At 41.4% G+C, this 12,185-nt stretch overlaps 2 protein-coding genes and 1 long non-coding RNA gene across 5 annotated transcripts in view; 1 reads left to right on the plus strand and 2 right to left on the minus strand.

Moving 5' to 3' along the window:
• Window positions 1-170, minus strand: part of kri1 (KRI1 homolog) — a 32,291-nt gene extending 32,121 nt beyond the window's left edge. For 2 of the 3 annotated variants that reach the window (XM_048617938.1, XM_020534538.2), the window contains exon 1: window positions 50-170. In XM_048617938.1, coding sequence (XP_048473895.1) covers window positions 50-146 — 97 coding nt within the window. In that variant the 5' untranslated portion in view covers window positions 147-170. The remainder of the gene's footprint in view (window positions 1-49) is intronic. The other variant, XM_048617937.1, reaches the window with a different exon arrangement.
• LOC125487248 lies at window positions 86-8,857 on the plus strand. Its single transcript, XR_007265745.1, has 2 exons — window positions 86-277; window positions 8,697-8,857. It is a non-coding gene; the product is annotated as an uncharacterized LOC125487248 (long non-coding RNA).
• On the minus strand, window positions 5,778-10,478 carry LOC109935914 (cyclin-dependent kinase 4 inhibitor D-like). Its single transcript, XM_020534539.2, has 2 exons — window positions 10,166-10,478; window positions 5,778-7,551 (listed from the first exon to the last, which is right to left on the minus strand). Exons 1-2 carry the CDS (start codon window positions 10,301-10,303, stop codon window positions 7,183-7,185), a joined length of 507 nt encoding a protein of 168 aa, XP_020390128.1. The 5' UTR covers window positions 10,304-10,478; the 3' UTR covers window positions 5,778-7,182.
• Between the last annotated feature and the right edge of the window lie 1,707 nt (window positions 10,479-12,185).

A 12,185-nucleotide genomic window follows, 5' to 3' on the forward strand; every position in this document is an offset into this window, starting at 1 on the left:
GATCAAATCAAGCCGTTTTCTCCCTGGCCCTTCTCTGTTGTGTACTCACGCCGTTGCAGCTCTTCCTTCTGCCGGTATTTCTCGTACCTGCCGGCGAAGCGCTGGTTGATTTGGAACTGCGAGCCGTCTTCCATCGCCGTTGCCATGCACAAGCGGTCGACCGCTGTTGGTCAAAGGTCAGAGGCCAGAGGCCATGATCAGCCTCCTACCAATCGGCGGCCGGAGAAGTCACGTGATCACCCCAACCTGTGTAGACCCAGTTCTTCATATGTCAAAGGTAAGTTATTTTCAATTTATAGCAAAGTCCTTACATTTTGTTTTACCCATTAAAAACGCTATGTTCTCAAACATATTTTGCAACCTGATGCCACATCTTTTTCCTCTCTAAGTTGTTCCATCCCAAGGATTTTTGTGGCAGTGACCCTACCTCTGAGCCAGGAGGCCTTGGTTCAGGTCCCACCTGCTGCAGAGTTGTGTACTGCAATACCACCTTTGTACAGTTTGGTATAGAAAATATTAAGATGTTCATTCTTAGGGCTTTTGTGATGCCCTAAGGTGCCCCTACCTTTGGTCTAGGAGGCCTAAATTCAAGTTCCACACTGCTCAGAGATGTGTAACAACAGAGCTGTCATTCGAAACTATCTTTCAGGGCTCTTGTGGCACAGTGGTGGTGTCCTTGCATCTGAGCTAAAAAGCCTGGATTCAAGCCCTACTTGCTTCCGCTGTGTACCTTAACAGATTTCATTTGACTATTTTAAAAATGGTCATTCCAAAGGTTCTTCTGGTGCAGTGGTAGTATCCTTACTATTGAGCCAGGAGACCTGGTTCAAGTTCCACCCCTCTGTAGATTTGCAATGCAATCTCTGAAAGGGTTGTTTTCTATTAGAAAAAGTAATGTTCATTCTTTTCGGTTCTCCTGCCTCGGCTAACCAATATCTTGTATTTATGGCCCTATTGACTTTTCATTCATTCTTGGGATTTGTGTTGCTGACAAGCAATGTGCCATATTGTTATTATATATGTAAATGTTATACCATGTATTGTATATAAATAGAAGATATACACTTATTGATATTTTTAGACAGCCTTATCAGACATGTTGTGGCACTCCTCTGAAGCAGGAGGGAGTTGAAGCCAGACAATCTGGCTCAAAGGTAGGGACATACCAAAGCACCACAAGAGTCCCCTTTATCCTGAATGATCTTGGTTCAAATGCACTGACTAATCGCACAACAAAGCCTACTGCGCCTACTGTTCCGAGGCAGTCTCCCATCCAAGTACTAAGCAGTCCTGAGTGTGCTCAACTTTTGCGATCAGACAAGATTGGGCATTAGACTTGCATTTATGTAGTCACTTACATAACCACCAGATGCCCCAAAGCACTTTATGGCCAATTAATTGTTTTTGAAGTGAAGGCCCTGTTGTGATGTAGAAAGTGTGACAGCTAATAATATTTATGCAATATTTGTTCTCATTTGTAACGGCTTATTGGGCCACTTCAGAGAGCAGTTAAAATGCAACATTGAGGTGTTGCAGTCCCTCTTTAATGACAGTGTGCAATTATTGCATAACATAGGAAAAGAAAGTCGTGCGTTTATGTCTTTCTTTTCATGACCACCAAATGTCTTGAAGTGCTTTACAGCCACTGAAATACGTAGAAAACATAGAAAATAGGAGCAACAATAGGACATCCAACCTTTGAGCTTACTCTACCATTCAATATGGCAGATTTTCAAAGAGTAGTTTTGTTGGAATGTAAAAAATCCTAGCAGCCAATTTGTGCATCATAAGCTCCCAAAAACAGCAGTGTAATAACAGCTGGATAATCTATTTTTAATGATATTGATTGTGGGATAAATATTAACCAGTAGAAAATCCTCTGTTATTCTTTGAAATAGAGCCATGGGATGTTTTGCATCCTCCTGTGATGGCAGGTAGAATCTCTGATTAAAAGCCTATTCAAAAGTGATTTGATTATAAGTGTAAAGGTGAAAATTTATAATGGAACCAAGCTTATCAACACGATAAATGGACAACTGGAAGTAAGGTTTCGCAAGCAGGGAATGTGTAGATTTAATCTGTATTTTGTCTTAATCGAAGTCAATCTTAATACCTCAAAGTGTAGCCCCTGTTTAGGGTAAGACTGATTTTAGTTTTTCTCTAAGAACATCACTCTGGTTTAATGTTAGGCTCAACTTTGACAATGAGCATTGTTGCATGGAGAATATGTTGGTGCTGGTATTGTAGTTTACACAGTCCGAGTTGCTTTGGCAATGCATGAAGTGGTCTGGAGACGTGAATATTGATGGTAGAGACTCCACCACTTGTTCCATCACAATGCTGACCAGGAATCTCTCTCATTCTTGCTGCTTGCCATTGGCATGTGTTGGAAGAATTTAAAGGTTGTTATTTAAACTGTTTGGCTGTGTTATGAAACCACATTTCTTGACCAACAATAAAATATTGGGAACATAATTGCTGAATGCTTACTCTTGTTATAGCCATTCCTTGTTTGAATCCTGGTTTGAAGGTTCTGTAATCACCTCCCAGAAGGCAGAGAAGGGTTGTCTAAAGTAAATTACCTCAATATTGTCTGTGGAGTTTGTGCCCTGTTTCTGCTGATGTCCTTGAGCTCTAGTTGACATCAAGGAATCCTTAGAATTTTGATCCTTTTCCCTACATCAGGTCACACTGCTTATTCATAATGCTGTAGTTCTGCTGACAACTCTTTACTGGGAGCAATACAAGTCTCTTACAGGTACCAATTTCAAGTTTTCTTAAATCTATAGATTCATAGAAACTAACTCACATAATTAGGCCATTTGGCCCACGATGCCCATGCCAGGTCTTTGAAAGAATGGTCTTATATAGTCCCATGTTCAAACTTTAGAGAAATGTGCAAGTTTCTTTTAGCAGGTGACAATTAGTGCTGGATCATTAGATTTAATATTGAGATTGATAGATTTTTGCTGATGCCCCCAGAAGTATTAATAGACAGGGACAAAGACAGGTATGTGGAGTTCAGTCATATATCAACCATAATGTAATTTAATGCTTGAACAGGTATGGGGAGCTAAATATCCTCCTGCTCCAGTAATGTCTTCATTCTTAAGTACCAGTTCAGCTCCCATATTTTTAGAAAGAGAAATATATGGAGGAAGATTCCACAACCATTTCAGGGTGAAGGTTCTAGATCCCAATAATACTCGTACAGAGTAATGTTGAAAGATTTGTGAGAATTCTTCAATGTTCTGCGTCATTTTTGTTCTCCCTCTGTCTCCGTCTCTCTCTCTGTGAAAAAGGTTCTAATACGTGCTGGATACGTTTCCATTATCTGCTGTGCCTCCCAATAATCCACACCATCCTGGATTTAGCCCTAAATATCTGCTGATCATGGGTGAGCCAAGATAGTGGATGCTGGCAAGCTGTCCAACTACAGAAGGCATCACAATTAAGTAGAACTTTGTTCTCAACGAGGAAGTTCACACAGTTGCAGTAAGACATGGTAAACATTAAGGACATTAGCTGATGATGTTTTTTTTCTCCCTCTTTTCCTCCCCCCCCGCCCGAACCCCTGTCCTCAACTCAGTGAAGAGAACATAATTGTAGCACTCACAATGCCAATCCCAATATGTTCTCTCATCATGAATCACACGATAAACCTTTGACATTGTCATCTGTGTAGCCCATGTAGAACAAGTAAATAAAATCATTCTGTTGTCCGCATTGAAACTTTCCGAAAAAGTGATATAATTTATTTGCAGATTTTTAAAAAAGTATAATATCCACCAAACAAATTCAACATTATAAATATAATTATGTGCAACATCAACCAAATTACAATATAGCAACCTATAAAGTCTTCAAACATCCCCCTCCCCCATCCCATTCCCAACCCCAAACTTTCCCCTCAAATCACTTCCATTTTCCCTGAGGCCCTGAATCCAACTGGGAAAGATCTCCACATCTGTGAGCCAGTACCATGCACCAATAACCATTCTTAATATAATGACTTTTTTTATTGCACACTACGCAAACCCCAAACAGTTTAAAACGGCAAACACTCTCAACAACAACATGCGTCTAAAGTGGCGCTTTTAATGTAAAAACAATTCCATGTGTGTCACAAAACAGACACAAATGTAAATGTCTGTAGTCAGAAAGGGAGAGATTAGAATGGATAAAGTAAGGCTAGCTCAAAGACATAGACTTTAGGAAAGCTTTTTAAAAGTGCAAAAAGAGGTATGCAGACACAGCAGGAGCTCTGAAGGACAAGGTAGGGGTGACTGTAGCCTGCCCTGCTGATGATGGGTTGAAAGAACGAGGTACAATGCACTGAAAATTCAAGTGAGTGAGTGAGAAGGCATTTGAGGTTGAATGATGTTGTTCTCGTGGTGAGATAATGTTGTAAAGGGCAGAGGAAAATAAAGAGTGGAAGCAGGGGAGGAGAAATTGACCAGAACTTGCAAACAGTCTCCCATTATTCTTGTCTCTCTACTATTGCATCACTGTTAGAAAGTGAAAAATACCAAATTGAAATCAAATATTTGGAACTGAAAGCAAGAATAAAATACATACTTCTTTTGTTATTCCCTTTTCTGTCTCATTCCTGAGGGACCTCCACAGGACCCATTTAACTTCCATCTCCAACCAAGGGCCAAGGAGGCTGCCTTCTTGCTGAACTTGGCTGAGATCACATGATGGACTGAATGGCCTCTTTCTGTGCTGTAATGATTCTATGAATGACTTCAGTTTGAAACCAAGGAACAAGTGTTCCTTCATGTCAATGCCATTCTCGTAATACCAAAATCCAACGAAAGGCAACATATCTACTCAGCAAGAAGTTGCTGGTTGACAAGTCCCCCGGTGTGCAAGAGCTGAATAGATAAGTAACTATTTGTAATTCCCATGCATTGTATTGGAGTCTGCGCAAAAGACACAGTTCTACCATTTAGGCAAAGCTTCATAAGCTACAAAATTCTATATCTATAGCACCACTTCAGACAAAAGATCATCAACCTAAAACGTTAACTCTGTTTTTCTCTTCACAAGCACTGCCTGACCATCTGATAATTTACAGCAATTTTTTTTTAAATCGCTTAATCTAATAGATCTTGAGGGAAATTTAGTTACAACTTTGCTTTATGTAAAAGGAATATAAATGTCCCCAAAGTCCTTTATAGGAGCATTACTGAACAAATATGATGCTGAGCCACAAAAAGAGATATTAGGGAAGACGGCCAAAAGCTTGCTCAAAGAGGCATATATTAAGAAATGTCCTAAAGGAAGAAAGAGAAATAGAGAAGTGGAGAAGTTTAGGGAATCTAGGAATTCCAACTGAATGCAGACCACCATTGGCAGAGCAGTTAAAATCAGGAATGCTGAAAAGTGCAAATGTCAAAGGACTTTTGGGCTGTCAGAGTTGAGAGAGAGTGAGGGACATGGTCACGAAGGAATTTGAAAGTTAGGATCAGAATTTTAATATCAAGGTGTTGGTTGACCAGGAGCCATTGTGAAAGCACAGTTTGATGAGTGGACTGGACCTTGTGTGAATAAGGAAATGGGCAGCAAAGACAAATTAGAATTGCATTAGAATAATCAACCATGAAGGGAATAAGGTCTGGGCAAGGATTTCAGTAGCACAATTTCTCGTGAGGACAGAATTGGGCAATACTGCAGAGGTGGAAATTGGTAGCCGTAGATATATGTGGCTACTAGTCGGTTTTCAAAGCAAAAAGAAGTTGAAATGGCAAACTTTCATCAAAGCATTCACTGGCTGAACTATTTTATCCATTTATTTGCATTCAACAACCACACCTAAGTGACACTAACACAATGTACTGACTCAACGTTAAAAAATCTTGTTCAATCCTCCAATGCACAGGATAGTCTATAACCATCTCACAGCTGCCAAGGAACAAAAGGCCCCTCATGTTCACAGGACTGTTGCTCACTCAATACAGCATTTACTATGACAATGTCATTATGGCAGTGTATTGTTGGGTAGGGCATTACAATCAGCACCTGTTTAACACAAGCAGGGTTGCTTCTTTATGCTGCCTTTGTGTTAAAATTCAATTTTATTCACTGGGATTCAGGAATCCATGTTCTGTACATTGTGGTCCACGGTTTTGTTTGCTTATCCCACAAAAACTGCAAACCAGTGGTCTTATAATTGAACAACATTCAAATCGAGAACTTAACTATTTCACATTTTAAAAAATTGTGTTCCCATTTTTTTTCAAAATGATCATTTAAAGCCATGCTTTCAGGATAAAGGATAATTAATTTTCAAATATAAATAAGCTTGATAATGCATTCCCTTACATATATACAGAATTATTAAAGCACCAATGATTCAAATTCACTGCTACATTAGCTGCTGTCTGTTTCCATGTAAAAGTAAAGGGAGAAAATAACAAAGCCACTTTAATGTGTACATACAACTCATTTTGCTTTGCTTTTTTTAAAACAGTACTTTAAAACTATTGTAAACACACAGCACTTAAAATAAAAAGGCCCAGGTTTTTAACTCCTTAGTCCACAAGATTTCTCCCATTTGGAGATGCTGTTTTTTTTTATGATGAGTCCTAGGCTGAAGATCAGGGTCCTTTCAACCTTGGAGACGATCAGTGCACACCTTCGCATTCAATTGACGGCTCCCGAGCGTCCTATCTGTAGTTCTTCTGTCAAGAGGGCAATCCCTTCAACTTTCTCACAAAATGGAATAGTAAATTTCTGGAACTGCATTGATGTGTGTGCCTTGGAGCTTTCCTGCACAGCACACTGTACAATGCTTGGGGCTCTTGAGGCAAAGTGTGCAAAACACCTGACTCAGTTGACACTGTCTGATTCCATGCACCTCTTTTCAAAATGTTGAACGATCGGGAGATGTAAACAGTCAATGAGTGGCATATTTTTAAAGGTATTTTTTGCCAACCTTTTTGCAAGATGGCCAGCACGTGTTTTTGGAGGAGTTGCCACAATGGCTCAAAACCTTAAAGGGGTGATTCAAATTAAAAACAATAAACAAGGAACATATACAATGGGTCCACAATTAGCAGTGCAAAGTAGGAGTCCAATATGGTGGAAAGGAAGGGATCACAGCATAGTTAAGACCATACAGTGAGAGAGGTAAAGTATAAGCAATGTCAGCATTTCTTAACAGGCCCTCAATCAGTGTTAAGTTTGGGTCTGCATAGTTTGCAACTGCTGCTCTAACCAGGCAACTACTTCAGTTCTATTGGAGGCCCTTGCTAGATCCAATGGGGTTTGTCCATTGATGTTTGTCTGCAGAATGCTTGATCTTGGAGCCAGGTACTGGACAAGGTCCAAGTAGCCCTCTTGGGCAGCCAAGTGTATCGGCAGGCAGCATGCAGCATTCTTGATGTTCACGTTTGCCTTGTATTTTGTCAGGACCTTCATTGTATCCAAGAAACCACTCCGGGCCACATCATGTGCTGGAGTAAAGCCCCATTTATCCTGGACATTTGGCTCTGCCCCATTCTTCAACAATTCCTCTGCGACCAATGTACTGCCCAGCATCATCACCTGGAAAGAGAAGCACAAAAACAAAGATTTAGGGCTCTGAGTGTGACCAAAGGAGCTAGCCCTTTGAGATATGCCAATTAAATCAGTCAGTGTATAGGAGGCACTGAAACAATTCACCAAGGCTTCTTCAATATTATCTCCCAAGCTTGTGATCTGCAACACCCAGAAGGGTGGGTAGAAGATGCACACAAACGCCACCACCTCCGAGACATAGACCATCCAACCTGTACATGTAGCACTGTACTTTCATTCTCACTTGGTTGAAATCTTTATCCTCACAACTGCCTTAGTACAGCTAGAGAAGAGCAATGCCCAAATCCCAAAGATCAATACATCAAAATTAATTTTTGTACTGAATAGCATTTTGGGGATTTATGGCTGGAGTTTTTAGGATTGAATTCCACAACTTTCTCCATTTTTCTGTATAAATTATAAGTGAGTGACCCTTTTTAATGTTTTTGTTCCAGATATTGAATCCATTGCCATTTGAGTAAGCAAAGAATACACTTAAGAACCGGAGTAGGCCATTCAGCACGTCCTGCCATTCAGTTACGGTTCAGCTGTACTGCAGCAAGATGGCAAACTATAAAGATTCACCAATTGTACGAATTTTCAATTTAATGGCTCTAGGGAAAGGAATTTGGGCCTAACCGTATTTGTGTGGGTAACTGTGGGCTTTGGTAACATCGGAGAAATGGTTCTTGGGTGGAGCAGCAACAGCATAGGGCTTATTTCTGATATTGCTACTTGTAGAGAAAGAACCTACGATTAAACACAATTACAGTTTAGATCTTTGGTGGATTCTTGCCTGAGTAATTCAAGCAGCAGAGTGGAAAACAGGTAGTAACAGGTTGTGCTTGGTTCCTATTGAAATTAATAGGGAGAGGAGAAAATACAGAGGGGTACAGGGTATTAGGAAAATAAAGTGGGGCAGGCATGTTAGAGGTGCATTTTAGCAACCCAGGTTTGTTACTTTGTAAGGCACCTTTGCACATGTTGAATTTGATTTGTTTGCAATCAGTTTCTGGGCATGTTTCTGTGTGCCCAGCAATCTGTGTCTGTCTCCCTCTCTGTCTCCCTCTCTGTCTCACAGCTGCAGAACAATGTAAACATTCTAATCATGTATCTCTCTGACTCTCCCACAGCTGCGAGAAGACGTAGACATCGCAATTACTACCTTCCCCTGTGATTGTTATGAATTTGTCTCTGTAACAGCCCTGAGGCGCAGGGCTAGTGTGAAGTCTACCATGGGAACTCAGACTCTCTGGTGTCAAAAACAAATGAAAGCAGCCTCTTTTGTACAGCAGTGATGGGCTCATCCTTCCACATGACGAAGTACTAACCTCAGCCAAGGATATTTGGTTAGAGGGAAGAGTTTTGAGCACAGGACATCACAAATCCAAAGTCAGACCTTTTAGGAATGAATTTAGGAAATACTGTCACACGCAACGGGTGATAGAAGGTTGCAAGTGACAATTGCTCAGTCGATTAATCCTTATAATGCTGAGATCGAAAGATTGTTTTTGTAAACTATAGTTACTAAGGGATACTGGACAAAGACAGAAATATGGAGATACCCAGATGGTCGCAGATCTACAATCCCCGTGAATATAGGGTGGCCCGCTGTGGTCTAATTTTGGTTCGCATTGCTCCCTTATGCCCTTGGTGAGGACGGGGGGTGAGACAGAGTCCACTGTTAAATATTACTTAACACGGATGCCTAGCAACATCTTGTGAATAGCCTGGTAGATAATATACATAACCTGCAATAATTATTCTCACCCCACCCATATTTAAAGCGCTTTATTACCATTCCAATTTAAAACGCATCTTTTACTGCTTTAGGTTTTAATTAGCAGTTCAGGAACAGTGTAAATTTAGCTCAACAGCCGATCGACAACGCAGATTGAAACCGCCCTGTTGTACACATTCCCCACGGCAAGACTCCGCCCTTTGGTAGTAAAGTAACGTAAGAGTTACAGACATTTCTCAACGATTGTTCCTTTCACTGCTTTTTCTAAATTAAATCAACAATCGAATTTTTGTTTTAAACTCCGTTTCCACCTCTCCAAAATTCCATCCGGCCAACGGCAGGCAAAAAGAAAGTTATTGGATAGAGTTTCGGAGTCAGATGTCAAATTATTTCAAATCGGCTTTTTAACGTCAGCCGAAGGGGAAGGGAACAGGGAACCCCTTGCCTTCATTCACAAATTATGACGACCCTAGTAGGTTACGACCCCAGTAGGTTACAACACCAGATTGCGCCTAAACATTTTGTTTTACGTTTCATTACATCTCTGGGCGCTGTCTGGAAACGGGTTAATCTTCCGCAGCAGGTTTAACCGGCTGACATCTCCGTCACAAGAGGCATCGCAACAGTCATTTACAATCCGAATGTCAGGCAAAATCCCAATTATTAATCTGCTGCGTTCGACAGTAATGCAGATTCTGCTAGGGCTTTCAAATTTGCAGATTTTTTTAAATATATGGAGGTAAATGTAATGCTGAAAATGATTTTTCCCGGTTTAAACGGATGTGACTGTAACTCGGGGTTAAATACAGTATGCCGTTGCTGCCCTTATCACTATTTCAAGAATCGAGAGGTACCACCAACCTGCAGTGCGGTTTGTCCGAATTTATTCACCGCATTGGCATTCACCTTTTCTTCGGTCAGCAGACGCTTCACGTTTTGCCAGTCTCCCCGCACGGCAGCCTGGGACAACTTCTCGCCATCCGGCATAGTTTTCCCCATATTAATATTTATATATATATATATTTCCCAGTGTTTAAATATTTGCTTTGCTTTCAAGCGCTCCGAGACTGGAGGCGAATGCAAAAACGCAATGTTGTTGCGGCTGCAGTCTCGCTCCGCTTGCCGGGCAAGTCAGCTCGTTCCCACTGCAGGGAGGAGTGAAGCAGGATCTGATTGACAGACGCAGCCGCCAATCAGAGGGGCGGTCGCAGTCGCCGCCCCGGGCAATATTCTAAATCGCGACTCAACGTTTGGAGGCCGGGCCGGCCGACCAATCAGGAGCGAGACGGCCTGAAAGGTGCAATAACATCTTGATGTCAGTTCTTTGTGACGTCAACTGTTTTTGTTAGTTGCGGACCGCGGACGCACGCGCGTCTGCAGAGGAGCTGACAGCTCCCCCGGGGCGACAATAGCTGCAACTCGTGCACCAAGTGGCAGAAGAAGCGGTTCACTTAGATCACCCGCACCCCTCCCCAGCCAAAATAAAATCTCGAGAAGCATCACTGGAATCGAAACGTTGACTATGTTTCTCTCTCTACAGATGCAACCAGACCAGCTGAGTTTCGCAAGCAATTCCTGTTTTTTTTTAAATCTCATTTGGGCTCTTGTGACACAATGATAGTATCCCTTCCCCCGAGGCAGGAGGCCCCGTGTTCAAGTGACTCCTTCTCCAGGGGTGCGTAATAAAATATTTCTTTACAGGTTGATTATATCTCACTTCCTCAGTTCAGATCATACAAGAACGGTCTGGACCCACACCCACTAACCATTTAGTCATCGTGCCGAAATTCCAATAATTCTGCCCATTTTCCCGTAATTTTAAAAAATCAAATCTGTTCATATCTGGGGCAAGCGAGACTTAAATCCAGGCCTAGAGGTAGGGACATTATCACTGTACAATATGATCCTTCAGTCTATTTTTAATCTTCCACAGGAAATTCAAGATAGGCTGGAGGCCTGTGTAAGGATCAGTGCTGGCTCCACTGCTTTTTTGTCATTTATATTGGATTTAGATGTGAATATAGGAGGTATGGTTAGTAAGTTTGCAGATTACACCAAAATTGGAGGTGTAGTGAACTATGAAGAAGGTTATCTCAGAGTACAACAGGATGTTGATCAGACAGGCAGAGGAGTGGCAGATGGAGTTTAATTTAGATAAATGTGAGTTGTTGCATTTTGGAAAGGCGATTCAGGGCAGAACTTATACATTTAATGGTCCTGGGAAGTTTTGCCAAAGAGACCTTAGATTGCAGGTTCATAGTTACTTAAATATGGAGCCACAGGTAGACCATGTAGTGAAAAAGGCATTTGGTACGCTTACCTTTATTGGTCGGCGCATTGAGTATAGGAGTTGAGAAATCATGTTGCGGCTGTACACGACATTGGTTAGGCCACTTTTAGAATACTGCGTTCAGTTCTGGTCTCCCTGCTACAGAAGAGATGTTGTGAAACTTGAAAGTGTGCAGAAAAGATTTACAAGGATGTAGTCAGAATTGGAGGGTTTGAGCTACGGAGAGAGGCTGGATTGACTATTTTCCCTGGAATGTTGGAGGCTGAGGGGTGACTTTATAGAGGTTTATAAAATCATGAGGGGCATGGCTAGGGTGAATAGCCAAGTCTTTTTCCCAGGACAGGGGAGTCCAAAAGTAGAGGACATAGTTGAAGATGAGAGGGGAAAGATTTTAAAGGGACCTTAAGGGCAATGTTTTCACACAGAGGGTGGTGCATGTATGGAATGAGCTGCCAGTGGAAGTGGTGGAGACTGGTACAATTACAACATTTAAATGGCATTTAGATGGGTACATGAATAGGAAGAGTTTGAGGGATATGGGCCAAATGCTGGCAAATGGGGCTAGATTTATGTAGGATATCTAGTTGGTAT

This window comes from Rhincodon typus, chromosome 38 (assembly GCF_021869965.1).
Source record: "Rhincodon typus isolate 14 chromosome 38, sRhiTyp1.1, whole genome shotgun sequence".
Classification (NCBI taxonomy): Eukaryota; Metazoa; Chordata; class Chondrichthyes; order Orectolobiformes; family Rhincodontidae; genus Rhincodon; species Rhincodon typus.